The 22,074-nt window shown below is 35.1% G+C and overlaps 1 protein-coding gene across 1 annotated transcript; it reads right to left on the bottom strand.

The window, feature by feature from the left end:
- Positions 1–726: 726 nt before the first annotated feature.
- Positions 727–5,123, bottom strand: LOC147382514 (BTB/POZ domain-containing protein FBL11-like). The gene is made up of 3 exons (XM_086427330.1): positions 4,002–5,123; positions 3,328–3,571; positions 727–1,437 (listed from the first exon to the last, which is right to left on the bottom strand). Exons 1-3 carry the CDS (start codon positions 4,053–4,055, stop codon positions 1,370–1,372), a joined length of 366 nt encoding a protein of 121 aa, XP_086283456.1. The 5' UTR covers positions 4,056–5,123; the 3' UTR covers positions 727–1,369.
- Positions 5,124–22,074: the final 16,951 nt, after the last annotated feature.

The following is a 22,074-nucleotide window of genomic DNA, read 5'->3' as shown; positions in this document are numbered from 1 at the left end:
CTTTGATAATCACCATTTATACAGCTAATATTGTTGACACCTTTTGAGCTGCATACTTATATACTTCCCCTCAAACTGGGATGTGGTGCAGACCAAAGGCTTAATTTGATTCGTAAATCTGCAAGGGAACCTCGTGGAAATGGAAATGCCTTAGTGAGAATGTCAGCAAAGAACTTACTGCCACTTTTTCCCTTATAAAATGATAGTCAATCTCTCTGACTTTTTTCTTGGCATGAAATACAGGGTTGACAGTCAAGTGTAGGGCTGATGTGTTGTCACACACAAAAAAAAAAAAAAGGTAGGCGGTTGGGCTAAATGAAGACCAATATCATGCAAAATAAAAAGAGACCCATGTGAGCTCTGTAGTAGTGGATGCAACACTACTAGAAGAGAGACTTATACCGACGGTTAGATCCGTCGCTAAATCTACAGAAGTCCGTTGCCGAATATTATACCGATAGAGTTGTTTTTCATCAGCACTCGTCAGAGTTGGTTGCGTCGGTATTTGTTTTAGCGACGGCATAATAAAAGTACCGTCGCTGTATCTCTTATTTTCTGGAAAAAATTTAACACTGAAATTTATTTTTCGTCGGCACTCATCGGAGTTGGTTGTGTCGGTATTTGTTTTAGCGACGGCATAATAAAAGTACCATCGCTATATCCCTTATTTTCTGGAAAAAATTTAACACGGAAATTTGTTTTTCGTCACTTATTTTCATCTTTACCGACAGTAGTATATGCCGTCGCTATATGTTATACCGACAGACTTTGTAAGTCCGTCGGTAAATGCTATTTTGTTAGAAAAAAAAATCAAAATGCCAGCCTAGCCCCCACCCCACTGTAAATTTATTTCTCTCCTCAAATTCGAGCTAATGCACTGCTGTCCCCAAACACAGCATTACCCATAAAACAAAATACAAAATCCAAATATGAACTTGTACATTTGGTTCTTGTAAATACAAAATCATTGTTGACAGCTATGCTTTGGATGTCGAATCGCGTTGGCAATGGTCTAATTACGGCCTTGTTTGAGAGTGCAAACACCTTCAATCCTGTGAATTTCTCACACGCTTTCTCCAATGCACTACCAACCGCTTTCTCTATCTCTCTGCATTGAGAAGTAGTTCTACTGTCCATCCATATCGGTGATCCTGCATAAGCAAACAAGACCTCACACGGCTCCACTAATCACAGTTTATGCTGTTAAGTTATTTCATGTCTAATCTTTACAGAGGACTTGTTGGCACACAATTCAGTCACCAGTGAAAACAGCAGCACAAGTATGTTGAGGCATGGAATTTTCTGTACATTTGTTGCAGTTACCTGAGACCCCATTGAATTGTTTTTAAGTCCAGATTTAGCTTGACTGTCAAAGAAGAACTCTGCAGCTATTACATTGGCCACTTCCTTGCAAGCAAAACCGTAAAGCGTTTATGCCTGTGATCCAACTCCACCACCAATTCAGTTAAAAATATGTAAAACTCCCATTCAAATTCCATAACATTTGTGTGTAATTAATGACTTAAGGATCCAACTATATTTTTTGAGTAATTAAACAAACTCACCGTGATTAGAGAGCCTAGAGCTGCAATAGCATCCACAACATTACAGAATCATCAACCATGAAGAAATATAGATTGGGTTGTATGTGTCTTGTGTGTAAATTAGAATGATCAAACTATTCTATTGGCTGATATGAAGAAGAAAATAAAATAAAAGATTAAAAATAGGGCAACCTCATCAATAAAAGATGTTACTTTAAAAAAAAAAAAAAAAAAAACTTATTCCATCTATATAACATGGATTTATTGAGCTGCAGGATGGATTGTCTACTGCAGTACCCAACAACAGCCTATGTCTTCCTATCTCCATTTCCAATGTATACCCCTTGGACTACTACAGTACTCAAAATATGGAAACTAAAAGCATACCATGGACTATATGGACATAAACAACCAATAAACCAAGGAATTGGAATAAGGGTTCTAAGTGGTTAGTCATGATTCTTAGTAAAATCATAAAAATTAACAAAAACCCAATTAAAGAAACATTAAGATGAAGATGGAAACTAAAAAACAATCACTTAATCATCTGTTCCATTCGAGTTTAAAACTCCAAACCCAATCATTTATATACATTTGATTTCGTAAGAATGACAGAGTATTTTACCATCGAAATGAAGAGCCTGCCATATCTGCATGTGTATCAAGTGCTTGGTTTGTATTTGCTAGTGCGTGCAAAACTCTGTATCAGTGTCAAGTCACTCACACAACACTGTCATTGTTATGTAAATATTTTCTTTTTAAAGTTCCAATATACCTGAACAAGCCCTGTGTTTCATTAAGTTTGATTGCTAAAGTGCAGTACAGAATCTGAAGAAGTGAAGGACGATTACAGTATATAGAAGTGAAAGATCTTGGCAACATGGATAAATACGAAGCACAAATATAACGGAGTCAGATTTTTTATTGGAACCAAGAAACTGGATAGTCCTTCCATACATGTATGTAAACATGGGTGTTTGGTGTGGGCTATACCCATAATGATTATAACAATGAGTTTGAGATAATAGTAAAAGATTGGAGAACCATATCAAACTTTTAAGAGCTTGAGACTTAAAAGATCAATGGAACATAAATTCTCCCTCTCTCTCTCTTCAGCAATATGAAATATATAGCAAAGAAATGCAAACAGAAGGTAATTCATTGAACCCCAACTCTCCATCTCCTTTGACAGACTCGTACCAACAAAGATAGGTATATGAAGAGCTGAATTGAGTTCATTACTCCATTATGCGGGCAGTAAGGAATGAAAAAATGAATCCTATAACAACGAATGTTGAAAATCACATCAAAGTAATTGCTTGTTATCCACAATGGCAGTTTTATTAATCCAAGCCATCATATAATTCAGTTTAGAATTCAAAATAATTTTGGTGATGAACAATTATTATGCATGATTTGCAATTCCTCAACCATGAATCTCATATCCAAAACCCAAGAAACAAGAAGCAATAAGCGTGTTTACTCATTCAGATATACAAGAGATGAAATAAAGATCTACTTGACAATCATACCTACTCCATCAAGTTGATCAAGCGACAGCTTTTACCAAGTTAATTTGATGTCAAGAAGACAATAATACAGATATAGAGGGGGAGCCTTTGAAATTTGAAGAACAAAAGGCTTTAAGAAGAAAGCAATTTGCATCATGTGCTTGTGACTTCTTTAAATATAATAAGAGAAAAAGAATACATTTTCTTATAGAGAACATGCAGAAGAGTTATCCTGCATGTAAAATAAATGATTGATATATAAGATTGCAGACCTGAATTGAGGAGTGTGCATCCCGATAATGAGAGCTCAATCAAACTTGCACAGTTCTGAGTTAGAATAAACAAATCATCATTTGTCATCCATGGAGTCACTCTTTCTAGCCTCAATTTCCTTAAGTTTGGCATATTGAGGTGGAAGCTTATTGAAGACTTGTCTCCAAGGCAGTAGCACAGACCTAACACTTGTAAATGCCTCAAGGATTCCACGGTATTTTTCACAATACAATCAGAAATTACCTGTTAAGACCATTAATCATAATATTGAGAAACAAACATTTTACAAAAGTGAAGATTGTTAAAATATAGGCAAGTAATAGGTCCAGTTGGGTAGACCCTAAGGATGATCTAGCATCAGCACCATCTCAAAAGTGGTCTACATACAAGGGATTAAATTCCATCATTGATCATTTAACTAGCCCCAGCGGGATCTCCCACACCACAAACTTATATAGATTGGGTTGATTGTAATCATAAGCTCAGTCTTAAGTGCGGAGATGAATGGTTATGATCGTCTCATCCATCATTTTAGGCGTGATAAATATCTTGTGTCAGTCATCGAATAGTAGTCCAGACTCTCCTGATTGTGCACCACATGGACCAATCAACCAGTGGTGTATCGTCCTTAGGGTCTATCCTACATGGACTTGAATCTACTCTTCAAAATTACCTGAAAATTAAGAACCACAAACTCTAGCAAAGGACAAATCTTAGGTAGAAGCATGAGTGCAGAATGGCTTAACGATGCACCAATACCCACTGTTATGGCTCTTAGTGAACTGATTGCAGGTCTCAAATTTTCCAGTGATAAAGATGAAAATCCCCCTCAAGCAAAGACTTTTTAGCAAGTAAGTGTGAGACATAAGCTGCAACAGAGATGATACATCAACACCTGCCAAAGAAAAAATGATGCATCATACATATGTATAGGATCATATAATAAGGAATTCTGTGGCAAGGGAGTCCTCGGGCATCTATGACTTATTTTTGTGTTTTTCTGAAGTTCTGAGTGGAAATCTGATTCATTATATATATTCCCAGAATTTGTATTTTAACTTCTCAAAAATATTGCAAGAATTCCTAAAAATAGCAAGATCTTTGTTTCCTCTTTTGTATGCAGAATCAAAATATTTGAGGAAGATCATTCCTAATAGGTTCACCACATTGGGATAAGATCATGAAAAGGAGAAAGTTTCACTCACTCTTGCAGCCACCAACATACAGCTTTTGAAGTCTAAAGGTCAATGAAGCTGAATGCTTCTATTCATGATGCACTCCCAGGAAACTATCCGAAGAAGGAAAATCGAAACAAAGAGCTAGAATAGAATTTGCCCCAAAATATGTATCGGAAACAACTATTGAATGTTGGTTCACACATTTGCATATAAGTTTGGAAATGCCCACATCGGTTACTGAAGTACACCCTTTAAGGTTCAGGTAAGATAAGGAATCAGACAATACCAAGAAAGTTATGAGGTCCACATCTGCATAAGCATGAAAAAGAACAGCTCAGTAGGATTGTGAATGAAATAAAGAAATGCCACTGTCGACAATAAATTTCAACGGATCTACCTCGAGATTTGTGAAATAAGATCGCAAATGATTTTCTTGATTTTTTGATGAAAAGTGGATACAGATCTCAGTATTTCCTCTGATTAATAGTCAAGTACAAAAATAGTGATGATGACGTATGTAGCTTTTCTTTTCTCTGTGCTTCGCGCTTTATCGGTTGAGAATGATGCTTTGACGGTGACTTTGCTTTGTGTTTAATCTTCTGTAGAGGCTTCTGTAAATCTTCTTCTCTCCATGCTTTGCGTTTTATCGGCTGAGAAGGTTACTTTGCTTTCGGAGAAGGGCTTTATGCTTGATCTTCTCTTTAGTCGGAGTCCAGATCTCTGAAGAACCTTGCTTTGTCGCTGGAGGAGGGCTTGAGAGCTTCTTCTTCTCTAAAGGGAGAGCTTTTATCTTCTGAGATAAAGTGATCCAGATCCCCTTTCCATGAGAGAGGCTCTTGTATTTATAGACTTAAAATAATTTAGCTTTCCAATTATACCCCAACTTAAATAGGCTTAATTGATTTGTTTAAGAGGCTAAATTTGTCCAAATCCCATTTAAGGATTCTATGGATTATTATTGGGCCAAACTCATTTATTTAGGTATAAGGCCCAATATTTAATATATGGATCACTTGATTTAGTTTAGATCATGGGTATTATCTACGGAAATCCAAACCTAAACATATGAAGCCCGTCCCGATTAATAGATCCCCAATTTAGACTTGTGGGCCTAACTGTGAGGTTAAGGACTTTATTTTGACTTATAAAATTTATGAGGGCCTCTTTAAAATTTTGATGCCCACAGCCACTTAAATACAAGAAACAGCATTAAAATCTTACAAAAAGCTAAAGAAAATATCTAAAGGATTGTGATGACAACAGTCTCTCTTTCAACATCCTATATGATGCAAGATCTACATCTCGGTACCTATCAAAACTAGTCGATATTATCGATACTTGTGTTGGTATTGCAGGACTAATATCAACAGTTAAGTCAACTTCACTGACTATAGGGCAGTTTTGTACCAAGTGAAACAGAGCCTTCATCTTGAAGTGCAAACAGTAAGAAGCTTTCAATATTCTTAGTGATGGGAATGAATTACAAAAGCCCTTGACAGCAGCTTCAAGATGCACACTTATTTTGGTCAATGCCATCTCACCTTACGTTTGACATGTCTTGACCATCACTCTTTCTCTATTTCTCAATAAATTATCTTTATCACAGATCAACTATTAAAACCCGAAATCTAGTTTATATGTTCTGCTTGGTATTCCGAAGTTTGTAAGATGTGGGAGTTGGTTGAACTCGAATCAAACACCAATACAGACCGCTTACTTTCTCCATTGTAAAAATCTCAAATTAAATTTAGAGAAATATATGTTTGTAATCTTGTAACCCTGAGTCCTAACCATGTTTCTAATATGCTAAGATAGTTGTTTGGGCATAAAATTTTGTTTGTGTTACTGATGCCTCCATATATAAACCAAATGAATCAAATAAATCATTTACTAGGAGAATTTGCATGTGGGTACTGCAGCAGAAATTTTCATAAGAGAGAACATGATTTGAGTCACTTCACCATGTCAATAAGAGCCCCAAGGCGATCTCCAAAGCTAAGTTGTACAATAGTTGCATCTGAATCAAAATCTTGATCAGATTTCTACCATTAAAATAACTTGTCAAAGCTGTGGAAAAATGAAATAATATTCATAAAAAGTATTTTGCATGATTTTCATAAGCTATTATTACTAATTACACTGCAGACAAGGTACCATTTTTCCAAATTCCCCACTTCCTAGACCTACCTAAAAAGATGAAGAATCAAATACCCAGTACACATATCACCATATCTTGCAAAGCAGTTGAATCAATTTAAAATAACAACTCCAAACATGTCCCTTCATACCGACAACTCAAGCTATAAATTTAACAAATGGCATTACTAAGTGAAGTAATGATAAAAGAAGAAATACCTAGAAGAGGCTCTACAATGCTTTTAGTATGATAAAGAGTATCACCAACACGTGCTTCTTTGGTTGACTGCATGCCACTGACAACATAACCCACTTGTCCAGTCAAAAGCACTCCAGTAGGTTTGAGTTCAGGATGCATGATCCCAACATCCAAAATGTCATAACTTATGGTCTGCTGGAGAAAGCTACCAATTTCAGATAGGTACAATAAAATGGGAAAAAGAAGACAAAAAGGACAAAATACATTTCAATGAATTTAAAATCTGCAGCAAATAAACTCATAGTGATGAATCCATGGCATGCCTTCTCCCTTCTCTTTTATCCAGGCTTGGGACCGGCAATGTAAAATGTTAGTTGTACATTGGTGGAGTTAAAAAGGTTTTACCTAATACATCTAAAGTTTAAAAATGTTTTACTTAAGACATGCGGAGTTAAAAAATGTTTTACTTAATACATGCAAAGTTATCTAATATAGTCTAAGTATTGTACGAAAATAATACAAAAAAAGTTAAATGTCATGGGAAGGACAAACAAGCATATAAAAAATCTCATAACCCTTGACTAGGAGGATGGCCGTCTAGAAACATGGTGCGGAAGTACTGTGCTATTTGCTCTTGCACCTAACTCTGGATTTGACTTTGCATTTGATTTTGCATCTCAACAAATCTCTCCTCATGTTCTCTTTTATTTTCCTCTAACGTTTGTTGTAGATTGGTCAACTGAGATTGCATATCGGCATAACTAGTAATAGATGAGTGAGAAGAGAAGCCAAAAACTGATTTCGGTGTCGGGCCTAAACCATATGTACGCACTCGACCATGCCCATCTAGTTCAAACGCGTCAGTGAATATCTTCTCGCCTATAGGCGTAGAATCTGATCCATCACTTTTTTCATGATCCATTTTCATTTTAGCCTATACAACAAAAATGAACTAATTAGTATGAACTTATTCAAATTTATTTATTTGGCATTATATTAAAATTTATTGAAGATCACATACCATAAGCTCAGCCGACTTAGGATCAGATGGTGACCCATTTTTTTTAGTATGGGTTTTCCTAAAGACTTCAGCTCGAATAGGTAAATTACCCGGTTCTCTACCCTCACTCTTTAGTAACACAAACATAATCATATTAAATATGTCATAAATCACATTGAATATTAGAAGATAATGGAATAATCAAAATGACCGATATTAGATACGCACCAATTCATGACGATATTGAGCACAACTTTTTGTCCCCCCAACATGTTTGATTACTTGATTTTTTCTATTATCATTGTTCCTCTTGGATACAACCTACACAAATTTCATAAAGTTATAATAAAGGATTGTTAATTAACAAATTCTTAATAATTTATACCTGAGCCTCAAGAGTACTCCAATAGTGGACGAGCCAAGTCCAATCGGCTTCTGAGACATTGTTAGGAATATTGAGCAATCTTTCTTCATCCGTATCGAATTGTAGGTAATTTTTTTTTAAGTCATTCTTCCAATCTTTATATTTCATTGACATGGATAATATTACCAATCTCTTTTATCATCATCAATCTCAACAAATCTCTAAAAAATAAACATTACAAGAAAAATAATAAACATATATCATATTGTTAAGGCAAACGTAAAACAATACCTAAAATATAAAGTAATCTATATCTATCTGAACCTCTCGCCACAAGGAATCATTTGCATGCTCTGGAACCTCAGTACATGACTTGAATTGCAATGGGGCATGACCAGAATGCCTCACAACATACCCTAGGAAATGTGTAAAATGGCTAGAATTTTTTCCTATTGGCTGACAATGAGCATTTCAATCTACTAACATCTTGTGCCCTACTTTTTGTCCAAAATTTCCTACGCCTCGCGTAGGCCCTCTCCTTCTAGTACTGCTAGAAGCTGTTTAAAGAGTTAAAAAAATATAACAAAACAAAAAATATGTCAATGAAAACTTATTTAGACAAACATTGTATTAATGATACTACAAGGTATTCAAAATAACTTAATAAAACATATCATACCTGTATTACTACTCCCATTTTCACCTCTCATAGATGGTCTAGTTATACTAGATGATGCATTTGAGACTGAATTTGAGGGATTATTTCTTCCCACTGTCTGTTGGACCACCTGCTTGGATGACTTTCTACGTAACATATCTAACCAACAATTTCTCATATAATTAAAATCAATATATTCATCAAATGACAGAGTAATTTCATTTTATTAAAATGAATTATTATTATAAAAAAAATAACAATTTACACAATCAATCATATACTAGATGTAATCGTCATCATCATCATTAATAAAGTCTTGATCATCACCAACATATCCTTCGACAAGTACTCCTTGGATATCGTTCCTATTCCAAATGATAATATCATCATTTGTATCGATTGCATTTTGATGCAACCCTGACTCATTATCTTGGAAAGGTTCTGCTACTACATCATCTTCCTGCTCCATATTGTATAAGTCGCGTGGTTGTGTATTATTACAACACGCCAATCACAATGGGTGTTGTCTTTTATATAAAAAACTTGTTGTGCTTAATTTGCAAGAATGTATAGTTCGTTGGTGACTAAGGTCCGTGTAACATTCACACACTTGAAACCATATTCATCTTGCTTGAATCCCCCACGGTTTATGACATCCCACCAATGACATTTGAATAGTATGACTCAATTCCCACCTGGATACTTCAGCTCTAAAATATTATTTAAGATGCCATAATATCCTACATTACCTGTCATCGAATTAATGTCCTTAGCGCTTGCAAAACTATTTGTTTCTGTAAAGACAAATACTCCACTAGTTTGAATTTTTCTCTGGCTATCTTGTTTTTTGGTGTGAAATGGCTTTAAAACAAATCACATTATAAGAAGGGTCGAGAGCTAACTAATAGATTTGTTCATTTATGTCTTCACCATTTAATCGCATTTGTGAAACCTATTAAGATCAAAGAATGAAATTAATACATTTAAAACTATATTTAAGTAGGTTAATTTTGATGATATTTATCACATACATAATGTTTAAACCATTCGGCAAACTCCTTCACATGTTTTCATTCCACATCCCTAACACTCATGTGATTATGAGTGTCTTTAATCATCTGTTTGTGTTGTCTGTACAATAAATTATTTCATTTATTAGGGACTACTATCAATTATGAATATAAATAAAAATTATTTATCTTATCGAACAAATGGAGCAATTTCATTACAGTTGTTTAGCACGTATAGACAAGCTTGTTCCCACTCACTCCGTCCTAACATTTGTGAGATTGCCTTTCCTATAATACGACCATTTTCTTTGAAAATTGACAATTTTTCACTTGAACCATCATCAACAACATCATTATTACGCACTGGTCGATTAAACCTCGTTTCAATCTCATGCAAGTACCTCGAGCAAAATGTCAATGATTCTTCATAAAGATACCCTTCAGCAATAGAACCTTCTGGATGATTTTTATTACGCGCATATGACTTTAGCCTGTGAAAGTACCTTTCTATTGGATACATCCACCTATATTGCACTGGTCCAACCAACTTGGTCTCATCGGCTAAATGAATAGGCAAATGCACCATAATATCAAAGAAAGCCGACGGAAATATCATCTCCATTTTACAAAGTGTTAGCGCAATCTGAGATTCAAGGCGTTTTAACTCCCATATCCTTAGAACCTTACAACATAATTGTCTGAAGAATGTGGACAACTCAATCAAAATCAAACACACATTCCTAGACAAGATTCCTCTTAATGCAAGTGGAATAAATTATTGCATTAGAACATGACAATTGTGACTCTTGAACCCTAATATCTTGCATTGTTTGACTTGAACACACCTTAAGAAATTAAATGAATAACTATCTGGTACTTTTATATCCTTCAAGCATTCACAAAATCTTTTTTTCTCAATTGAAGACATTGTGTAACATGCAGGTGGTAGTAACAACTTTCCCCAATTCGATATCGGGTGAAGTTCTTTTCTTATACTCATTAATTGTAAATCAAGATGGGCCTTCAAATTGTCTTTCGTTGAACCCTCAATGTTCAATAATGTTCCGATCACATTCTCACACACATTTTTTTCAATGTGCATAACATCCAAACTATGATGCAACAAAAGATCTTTCCAATATGGTAAATTGAAAAAAATGATCTTCTTCTTCCAATTCTTCGATAATTTGCAATCATCCTTTTTTCTTTTCCTCCCATCCTTATCTTTATTTACCTTACCAAATATGATTTACTCGTAGTCACGTAATTGATCGAACACATCCTCGCCTGTCAACGATTTTGGCACAACTCCCAACTCATTTCTGTCATTAAAGGACATTTTATTATGTCAGAATTTATGATCAAGTAATAAAAATCGACGATGTCCTACGTAACATTCTTTATTTCCTTTTTGCAATCATATTGAACAAGTATCCTTGTGGTAGGATGGACAAGCAAGTTTTCCTTTAGTGCTCCATCTTGACAAATTAGCATATGCAGGAAAGTCGTTGATAGTCCATAAAATCGCTGCATGCATTCAAAAATTTTGTGTTGTTGATGCATCATATGTTGTAACTCATATCCACAATTCATGCAATTCATTCACTAATGGTTGTAGGTAAACATCGATGTCGTTCACAGGAGCCTTAGGACCAAGAATAAGCAACGACATTATAAAAGATATTTGCTTCATACGCATCCATGAAGGGAGGTTATATGGAATCAGAATAACGGGCCATGTACTGTGAGGAGTACTCATGTAACTAAAAGGAGTGAAGCCATCAATGACTAATCCAAGTCTAACATTCCGAGGTTCAGAACCAAATGATGGGTATTTATTATCTAAAGCTTTCTACGCCATAGAGTCTACTGGATGCCTTATTACCCCATCTTTTATATAATATTCGGCGTGCCATTACATATGTTCAGCTGTTTTTGAAGACATAAACAACCTCATCAGCCTGGGAATCAACGGAACATGACGCAAAATCTTTACAGGTATTTTCTTCTCCTTTGAAGACAAATTAGAGGAGTTTTCAACTGATTGGCATTTAACAGTTTTTCACCTAGACTCACCACATACTGCGCATTTATTTGCATTCTCATGTTCTTTCTAGAATAATATGTAATCATTCAGGTATGCATCTATCTTATTGTAATGTAAACCAAGTCCTCGCAAAATCTTCTTCGATTCATAGTAATTCTTTGACAATTTTTCTCTAATAGGAAATGCATCTTTTAAAAACTCAAGCAACATATCGAATGATTTATTACTCTATCCGTTAAGACATTTCAGGTGTAACAACTTTACAACGAAAGATAGTTTTGAAAATTTAGCGCAACACGGGTATAACTCAATCTCAACATCCTTCAACATTTCATAAAACTTATTTGCATCATCGTTTGGCTCATCGGGACCATCATCATTTGACTCATTAACCTCTTCATCATCAAAATTAGGGATTCCGAATGCATCTTGTAACATCCCTTGCATATCATCACCCTCTTCAGACTCATTACTATTATCTTCATCTTCAAATTTTTCTCCATGGTACATCCAACGAGTGTAATATTTATTCATCCCATACCATAATAAGTCACCATGCACGTTATCTTGATCTTTTAAAATCGCATTGAAACATCTGACGCATGGGCACGTAATCATGTTACCAAACCTTGAACGAGAAAATACAAAATCTAAGAACTTAATAACTCCTTCATCATACACAAGGGTACTTCTAGGCAACTGAATCCAACTTTTATCTATTGGCATGTCTACTTTACGACGACATCACCTTTAAACCAATAACACATAGTCACACACATAAAAGAACATATCACAAGAATGTTAATTTGAAATGAAAAAAAGAATCCTTAGTGGTATATGGGATAAGAAAAATGTTGAAAATTCAGCTCATAAATGAGAATCCTTATTTGCACTATATCTACAAATAATACAAATCAACTCAAGGAAGAAAAATAAAAAACCAACAAAACTAATAACTAAAGTTAAAATAGTAGAAATAGTAGAAATCTTTAAAATATCTTTATTTATTCTCTTGGATGAACCTCAACCAAGTCCATATAAATATCTATTTTCTAGGTAAGTAATGGTATAATGGGGAAGTTCAAATGATTGAGGAAGCATTTTCTCCTAAATTTACAACCACAAAAGAAACATTAATGAATTTAATGTGATAATGTATGTCGGTGAAGAATTAATTCTATACGTCCACAAAGTTCACTAAGTTGATCGACCCCAAAATTTCATGGTTTCTTGAATCAGTGTGAAATTCTTAATTTCCAAATAATATGTTCATGGATAAAGTCTAGCAAAAAAGAAAATGCTAGGATAAATGAGTAAAAATATTAAAAGAGAAAATTAAAAATGAAACACATTTGTGAAACAACAATCGATTACAATAAAAATCAGTTGACATGATTTGGTATATGCAACAAAAATCGATGATAGTCCCAATTAGAAGTACAAAATTAATGAAGAACCAAAAAGATGAGGATTGAGTTTTTAAAATAATGGATGTTAAAGCAACAAAACATAACTTTAAATAGAAATGAATCAAGCAACACGATTTTCCATCAAATTTTTTAAATAAAGACTTTATTGATGATGATGATGATCGTCCAATTAATAGTTCATTTCCTCTACTTTAGGACTGTTGTCAATGACTTGTCATCAACACACATTGTACCTCTCTTTCTCTGATTTGGTGCTCAGATTTTCAGTAACCTTGACACAAACCTTTATAAGATGAGGTTCAATTTTCAATCAACCTTGCTTATTGAATCCTAAATAAAAAGAGAAAAAAAGATAAAACAAATTTTCCAACTATTTTAACAACCAAAACACTAAACTAATGAATGGTCATGCATGCATCTAATGTCTATGACGTCCCTTCAGAAACTAATCACCTTTGCATCGAGAGAGAAATATAAAGAAGGATTCAACCTTTTAGTGTCAATCTAAGGATGAAGTCTCTCATACAAAGTGGGAGGTGATACAAGATCTTAGAAGCCGTGGGTTATGTTTGGTGCCGATATCAAACACCTTCCCCATTACTAAGGAGACATCTTCAGATTTTTGGACACCTACTTTTGGGAGAACTTTCCAATAAAGAAGAACAAGATAGATTGATTCCAAGGAGGAATGTTTCTCGGAAATCTGAAATTTGGAAAGTAAGCTTTCTATTTTATTGATGCCGATGTACTAAAGAAATTAAGGGGAGTTTCAACCATTTTCTGTTTAGGGGGAACCTTATTCCTTTTTTTCTTATATTGGTTGAGTTCATCTTGACTTTTGTAGCTCTATCTATCTTCTTTTATTTCAATACAAATCTTTCATTTTGCCTTTAAAAAAAAACATTGACCTCCCAACCACCTATATATTCATTATTAATGAACATATCCCAACCTAATCCAAGCATGGATACACTAACAAAAATTCAGCAAACAACATTAAAATAAATGATGAAAAACAAAAAAAAAAAATTCACAAACTCTCATCATCTTGATTTGTTTTAAATTCTAAGTGGATCGTATTAGAGACTAATTTCTAATTGGATGAAGTCAATGGCTAACATCATCATAGATCTAAGCATGTGCAATTTGAAACGTCATAAATAAATAATCTAGCAATTGTAGAAGTCATATAATAATGCTCAAATATGAAAAGGTAGAAAGTTAATCGATATATACCTGATGATGGAAATAAAAAACTCTCGCAGCAACAGCACTGTTGAAGAAGTAAATTTCGATTAGGTTTTGTGGAATCAACTAGGAAAATAAAATAAAACACAAAGATAGATTTACCTTGATTTGATCGATGAGAAACCCTAGACCTCTAGTCGAAAATATGAAATTGTTGAACGAATCGATCACTTTGTCCCTAATCAGCTCGATCTCTTCGGACCAAATCTTCATCCCTAATCAGCTTTCTCTTCGGATCGTCCCTAATTAGCTTTCTCTTCGTCCCTTCAAATTTGTTTTAAGTCATCATCAGATCTCTTTAGATCAAATCTTTGTCCTTCTTCAGCTTTCTCTTCGGATCGTCCCTAATCAGCTCTCTCTTCATCCCTTCGGATCTGTTTTAAGTCATCATCAGATCTCTTCGGATCAAATCTTCATCCCTCTTCAGCTCTCTCTTCGGATCATCCCTAATCTTTCCTCATCAAGTCAATCTCTTCGGATAAAAAATAGAAATCGAGAGTTCAATTTCGACATAGAGAAATGCACTTTTTTCTCTCAAATTCGACAGAGAGGCAGAGAGCTTGTTTGATTGGAGGGAAAAACAAAAGGAGAGGGAAAACAAAAACTAAGGAAAACGTAAGGAGAGGGGAAAAAATAGAGAAAATAAACTCTATTGCGACGAAATATTTTTGATCCGTCGCTATAAGTCCTCTACACCGACGGATACAATTTTGCTGTCGCTAAATCCCGTTGCTATATATCAATTTTCTTGTAAGGACATGATATTTGGCCTCTATGCTTGAATGAGCTACCATGTGTTGCTTCTTGGAACTCCATAAGATGCAATTACATCCCAGATACATACAAAAACCCATAGTTGATCAACGAGTGATAGGATACCTTGCCCAATTAGTATATAAAAAAAGCCATAGATAACTAATAGTTATGAAATAATAATCGAACACCATAGTTGATCATTTTGTGAATATAACGAATTATTTGCTTGACAAGCTGAAAATGGAAATTGGTGGGATTTTGCATAAATTGGCAAACATAATTTCCATGGAAGGATATGTCTAGATGTGTTAAAGTTAATTATTGCAATCCACCAACAATACTTCTATAGAATTGAGGATCATGAAATAGATCATCATTACTAATAGGTGATGATCGAATTTTGGTTGCCGTTGGTGTGGAGATACTTTCGCAATCTTACATTTGTGCTCACTCTAGAAGGTTATAGGCATACTTAGCTTGATTCAATAATAATCCACCAGAAAATTTATGAACTTGCACATCCAAGAAGTAATGCAAATAGTCAAGATCTTTTACGGAAAACTCTTGATGGAGACGAGTCACAATTCAGAGAAAAAAATCGGATTATCACCTGTTAAGATGATATCATCAACATATAATTATAGAAGAATTGTTCCACAACTATGATGGTAGATAAATAACTATGGATCGGCTAAACTGTAAAAGAATCCCATGCTAAGTAAGAAGGTGATAAAACGATCAAGCCAAGTATGTGGGGCTTGATGAAGCCCATATAAGGCCCGCTTGAGACTACAAACATGATCCGGTCCATTGGGGTCTTTGAACCCAAGAGGTTGTTCCATGAAGAATGGTTCATTAAGATGCCCATTTAGAAAAGCATTTTCAACGTCCAGTTGATGAATATCCCAATCGTGGGCTGGGTTATGGCTACAATAAGTATCGTGCATATTATTGCATGTTTGATGACAGAAGAAGAAATGTCAAAAAAATCAACTCTTGGAACTTGATTGAACTTTTTTGCAACCAATCATGCCTTGAGATACCCAAGTGATCCATTTGAGTGATGTTTGGTTTTAAAGACCCATTTGCTTCATAGTGGGGTTACGTGGAATTAATTCTCATGTGCCATTTTGGTGAAGGGCCTGAATCTCTTCTTATACAGCAAATGGCCAACCAGGATGTTTTAAAGCAGACTTGACTGATTTTGGTTTATAAGGCATCTCAATTAACACCAAGAAGTATTTCAGATTAGGCTTGAAAACTCCAATTTCATGCATGTTACCATAGAATGAGATGGTGGTGCTGATGTGTGAATGGTAGTGGATAGATCAACAAGTGGTAAAGCTAGGGAGTGCTTGCGATGTCTTTCTTATTATTGTTGGATATGGGACTACTTGTAAATTATCCATACACACAATTGGAGATAATGGACCATCATTAGTGGGGGAGGAGCATTGTGAAGCATTAATTATGCATTTGAGTGGGATAGTTTTACTAGATCCCATTAATAAAGATGAATATTGTAGATGTCAAAACTTGCACTACCTTGTGATATTTGCTGACAAACAAATTCTAGCCTTCATGTGCTCCTAGGTGTGCCCACAACAACATCGTCCCGACGCCCAAGTCAAGATTTTAAGTACAAGAATTAGTGTAGTATTTTCAAAGAAAATTGCATACCTTCTAAAGCCTTGCACCTATGTATTTATCAAGATTTCCCCTTAGATTTTCTCAGATTCTTTCCTTGATTTCCATTTGAATGATTCCACTGCAAATATGGTTAAACTCCTGATTCTAAGGGATTTGATGCCTCTAAGCTTTCATCCTTAACCTTTAGAACTCAGTTGAATGAAACGATCGACCTTTCTTCCTCATTTGCTGATTCAAACACTCGGCGAGATCGTCTCTTGACTATCACATGTCAGTTTCTTGAAAAATGTTTTTTACAATACCCCTTCTCAGTGATTCGAATCTTGATCTGAGGCTCAAAGACAACTTAATAAATTAATGATATGTGGCAGCTGCCTATTGGACTATTGCTAGTCAGTTTCCTGTCAGCCTTCCACCCATGGCATTAAATTCGAGCTCCAACCATTCAAATCATCATGGAGACGCTTTAAATGGCTTTCTTATGCGGCGCGATGCCGATTGTTTCATCTTGATAATCATGTTACGAAGTATTTATGTGTTGTACACACGTGTCATCCCTTGCGTGGTTAATAGTGCACGCATGTTAGTACCATTTCAATCGTTTCCCACGCATATTAAATGCGTCGATAGCTTATTATTATTTCGTTCTTCGAGTCTATCATGGCCATTCATTTGTTACGTATCTAGATGCTTTTGAGGTCTATAAATTCCCCTTTCCCTTCACTTTTTCTTTTTTATTTTTTCTTTCTACTCTTCTTCCTCTCCAACTCTCTATTGCGAGATTTTATTGTCTGCCACCATACTCATCTTTCCTTGACTTCAGTAAGCTCCACCTAGTGCAGTTCTATTTCTACCAAGAGGTTAGAAAATAATATTATGTTATCCTTAATGAGATGGGCACTTCTTTATTAGATGAGCCCTCATCCTCTCAAAGCCTCCCCCAATAGCATCACTGTGGTGTACTGGGGGCAGTTGCAGGCTGTCATCTGAGTCCCTCTCAGTAGGTAAACTTGAGAAGTCTTTAACTTTTATAGGAGGGCTCTTGGGCAAAAGAGCGATAATTTTTACCATCTTATCTATGTCATCGAGTAGATGAATGCTCCGTTGGGAGAATATCTGCAACTCAGGCTTCTTGATATAAGAGTCCGGCTCTCTTTGAGGATGTGCCCTAAAAAACAAGGGTACTTCTACTTAATTAAGAGGAGAAGAAAACCATCCTTATTCGAGTTTCTAGACTCAGACAAGGATTAGTTCTTGTTCTCGATCAAATTGACTGGTCAGTAGGAGAGCACACCAGGGGACGAATTTCCCCACTCACGTCAACTCGTTTATATTCTGAGAAAATATTATAGATAATTTGCTTAATTCATGAGTAGAGTCTTAACTCCAACTTGATAAAATTTTAAGTTGATTTAGTCAAGTTTCCTAATAGACTTGTCGAATTTTAATGAATTTTAAGGTGATGAGATGAATCAGCCTTGCTGTTTTGATTTGGCCCAAGGAGGTTTATAATATAACTTTAAAACAAAAAGCCATGAGAAAATTGGATAGATAAAGAATCATATACTTTTCATTACATATTACTGGTAAATTAAATCACACAAAGTGAGAAACAAGTGTTGGTGAAAGGTAACACAAACATCCGCTAAAGCTTTTCCCAACTATTGATGAAGAAGTTCCATCCTGCAAATACAATAACACCAACAATAGTTATTATTAGTCCTCCAACCCAGTTGGTGGCATAGTTTCAAAACTTGACTCGACTCGATTCGAATTGACTTGAGTCAACTTCAAATCTCATGAGTTGACTCAAGCGAGTCAAATAAATATAGAGAAATTTTCATAAACATATGCAAGATAAGGCCAAATTCTGGTTCGGTACACTGCTCATTTTAATTCCCAAAACACGTTTTCCAATGGGTTAGTCACTTTCATAATTAGCGATCTCGCTGATAAATTACCAACGAGATTTCAGGTAATTTTAAAGTGACTTTTATAATCAACGATTTCGATGATAAATTACCTGCGAGATCACAAGTAATGTTAAAGTCAAATACCCTTGATATTTTTAAAGATCATTTATCTGGTATTTTATCAGTGAAATCGCTAATTATAAAAGAAAAGTGATGAACTTGCTAGAAAACATGTTTTGGGAAATAAAAGGCACAGGGTACCGAATCGAAATTTTGTCATATTCAAAGAAAGAATTTGTAATTTACCCAATACAGTGACTATCTCACCATAAAAACATGGTTTAGGAATTAAAATTCCATGGCACACAAAACAATAATTTTCCCTAATATTTGAAAGAGTTAGGAATCAAGGGTGTCCCATTCCTATAATAAAGGGGCAGTATCTACATGGCACACATCATTGTTGGAGATCAAAACACCTAGGGTTCTTAACCAAAACCAAGCTGTACAGGCAACCCAATGTGTTTGAACCCCAATAAAAATGTGCCACCTAGACATCGTACCCTGCTATAGAATGGGACACCTTTTTGGATGGCGACTCATATTTTAATTTGACTTGTCCAGATCAATTCACAAGTTTTCAACTTGACTCGGTGGACATCTGAGTTAAATCAAGTGTTAATAAAAACATAAGTTGGCTTAGTGGTATGAGAACTTACATATATAGGCCACACATACAGCAAATTAAGCTAATTAACTTAGCAATTGGTTGGCTGAGGGAGGTTACACTTTTTAGGGACTTGCATGGCAAGATTGAAATCGATACCAAGGGTCGTCAAAAGCTTGGAGTTCTTATAAGAGCAAAGACAGTGCATGTCAGCGTGAGAGAGAGCAGAGCAACAGAGTTGGGATGGAGGTGGGACTGGGTTTAAACCTGTAGTTACAGATGGCCTACATGCCATTAAACCTGCACCACTCATGTTGCATATCTCTGCCTCGGACCACGACGACCCCATTATTAGGAGTGCACAGAGAACCAAGGCTACAACATGTGTGAGCTTTCGCAAAATCTCCATCTCTGTCTGTCTGTCTCTCTCTCTCTCTCTCTCTCTCTCTCTCTCTCTCACTAGCTGGTGCTCTTATTGTAGTTATTTGGTAGCCATGATTCAGACTTTATATATAGAAAAGAACAGTTAAGTATGCATGAGACACGAGATTGGGAGAACGTGATCAAGTGCGCTTTCGAGACACTATGGTGTCATGGGGTGAAATCTAGAAGACTTTGGTGTTAGATTGTCGTTGTGGCAATCCATGTGGTTTCAATGACCCTTTTTCAAGGGTAACTTAGTAACAACACCCCCTCTTAAATTGGTGATATTAGGTTTAAATTAGTCCCCTCCTACAAAGTGCAAGATTAGGTTTACTACCCTTGATTCAAAGTCAATGGCTCTTTTTTTTTAATGAATTATTGGTGAAATTTTGATTTTAATTTTTTTTTAATTTTGATTTAATAATTTAAGTTTTAAAAGGAATTTTGAAAAAAAAAATTCACTGCTAATTCATTAATATGGTGAATGAAAAACAGAAATGATATGCTAATAATTTTGAAGATTTAGATAAAACTTCTAATCTATTTCTATTATTTGTAAGAATGAATGTTGACAAATGGAGAGTGAGATGCTCAAAATTTGAATATTTAATTATAATGCATTTTGAATGTTTCAAGAAGATCTATCTAGTGTTGATGTATGCCGGAAAAAAAAAAAACCAGTCATCGAGATCAATATTTGAATAATCAAGATCTGTAATTCAAATTGTTGAGATTGATATTTCCAATGGTTGTAAATTTCAAAGGATCTGACTTTTTTATTTTATTTTATTGCATTAGGCCACCACTAGAACATGATGGGAAAAAAATGGAGTTAAATAACTACCCAATTCCCTGAAGTGTAGGATCCTTTTTTCATATAAATGTTACATTGCTCTTATCTTAAAAAGCGTGCATAGTAATACTATTGAACATTGAACAATTGGCCTTAAGTGGGAAACCATATTGAGCAAATTTCGGCATGATTGAATGATCTAAACATATCCTCCTCTGTCAACTTTTTTTTTTCTTTTCTATCACTCGACTTTTGGCTGTCTGAAATCTTCAAGGGAACCTCGTGGAAATGGAAATGCCTTAGTAAGAATGTCAGCAAAGAACTTAATGCCACTTTTTCCCTTATAAAATGATAGTCAATCTCTCTGAGTTTTTTCTTGGCATGAAATACACAGGGTTGACAGTCAAGTGTAAGGCTGGTGTATTGCCACACACAAAAAAAAAAAAAACAGGTAGGCGGTTGGGCTAAATGAAGACCAATATCATGCAAAATAAAAAAGAGATCCATGTGAGCTCTGCAGTAGTGGATGCAAGGACACCATATTTGGCCTCTATGCACTCCATCAGATGCAATTACATCCCAGATACATACAAAAAACCCATGGTTGATCAACGAGTGATAGGATACCTTGCCCAATTAGCATTAAAAAAAAAAAAAAGCCATAGATAACTAATAGTTATGAGATAACAATCGAACACCATAGTTGATCGTTTTGTGAATATAACGAATTATTTACTTGACAAGCTGGAAATGGAAATTGGTGGGATTTTGCATAAATTGGCAAACATAATTTGCGTTGAAGGATATGTCCAGATGTGTTAAAGTTAATTATTGAAATCCACCAACAATACTTCTATAGAATTGAGGATCATGAAATAGATCATCATTACTAGTAGGTGATGATCGAATTTTGGTCACCGTTGGTGTGGAGATACCTTTGCAATCTTACATTGGTGCTTACTCTAGAAGGTTATAGGCATACTTAGCTTGATTCAATAATAATCCACCAGAAAATTTATGAACTTGCACACCCAAGAAATAATGCAAATAGTCACAATTTTTTTACGGAAAACACTTGATGGAGATGAGTCACAAATTCAGAGGGGAAATTCAGGTTATCACCTGTTAAGATGATATCATCGACATATAATTATGGAAGAATTGTTCCACAACTATGATGGCAGATAAATAACCATGGATCGGCTAAACTGTAAAAGAATCCCATGCATGTGGGGCTTGGCGAAGCCCATATAAGGCCCGCTTGAGACTTCAAA

The sequence above is a fragment of the Akebia trifoliata genome, chromosome 16 (genome assembly GCF_017979445.1).
Source record: "Akebia trifoliata isolate Shusen 1 chromosome 16, ASM1797944v1, whole genome shotgun sequence".
In the NCBI taxonomy this organism is placed as follows: domain Eukaryota; kingdom Viridiplantae; phylum Streptophyta; class Magnoliopsida; order Ranunculales; family Lardizabalaceae; genus Akebia; species Akebia trifoliata.
The sequence above is the reverse complement of the archived record's forward strand: the minus strand, read 5'-3'. Positions and strand labels throughout refer to the sequence as shown.

Excerpts from the sequence above, each read along its gene's own strand:
- LOC147382514 (XM_086427330.1), bottom strand. The coding sequence starts at position 4,055 with ATGCTTCTACCTAAGATTTGTCCTTTGCTAGAGTTTGTGGTTCTTAAT. Across the intron at positions 3,572-4,001 it reads TTGTGGTTCTTAATTTTCAG|GTAATTTCTGATTGTATTGT; the intron begins GTAATTTTGAAG and ends TGGTCTTAACAG. Across the intron at positions 1,438-3,327 it reads ATGCACACTCCTCAATTCAG|GCATAAACGCTTTACGGTTT; the intron begins GTCTGCAATCTT and ends GTTGGATCACAG.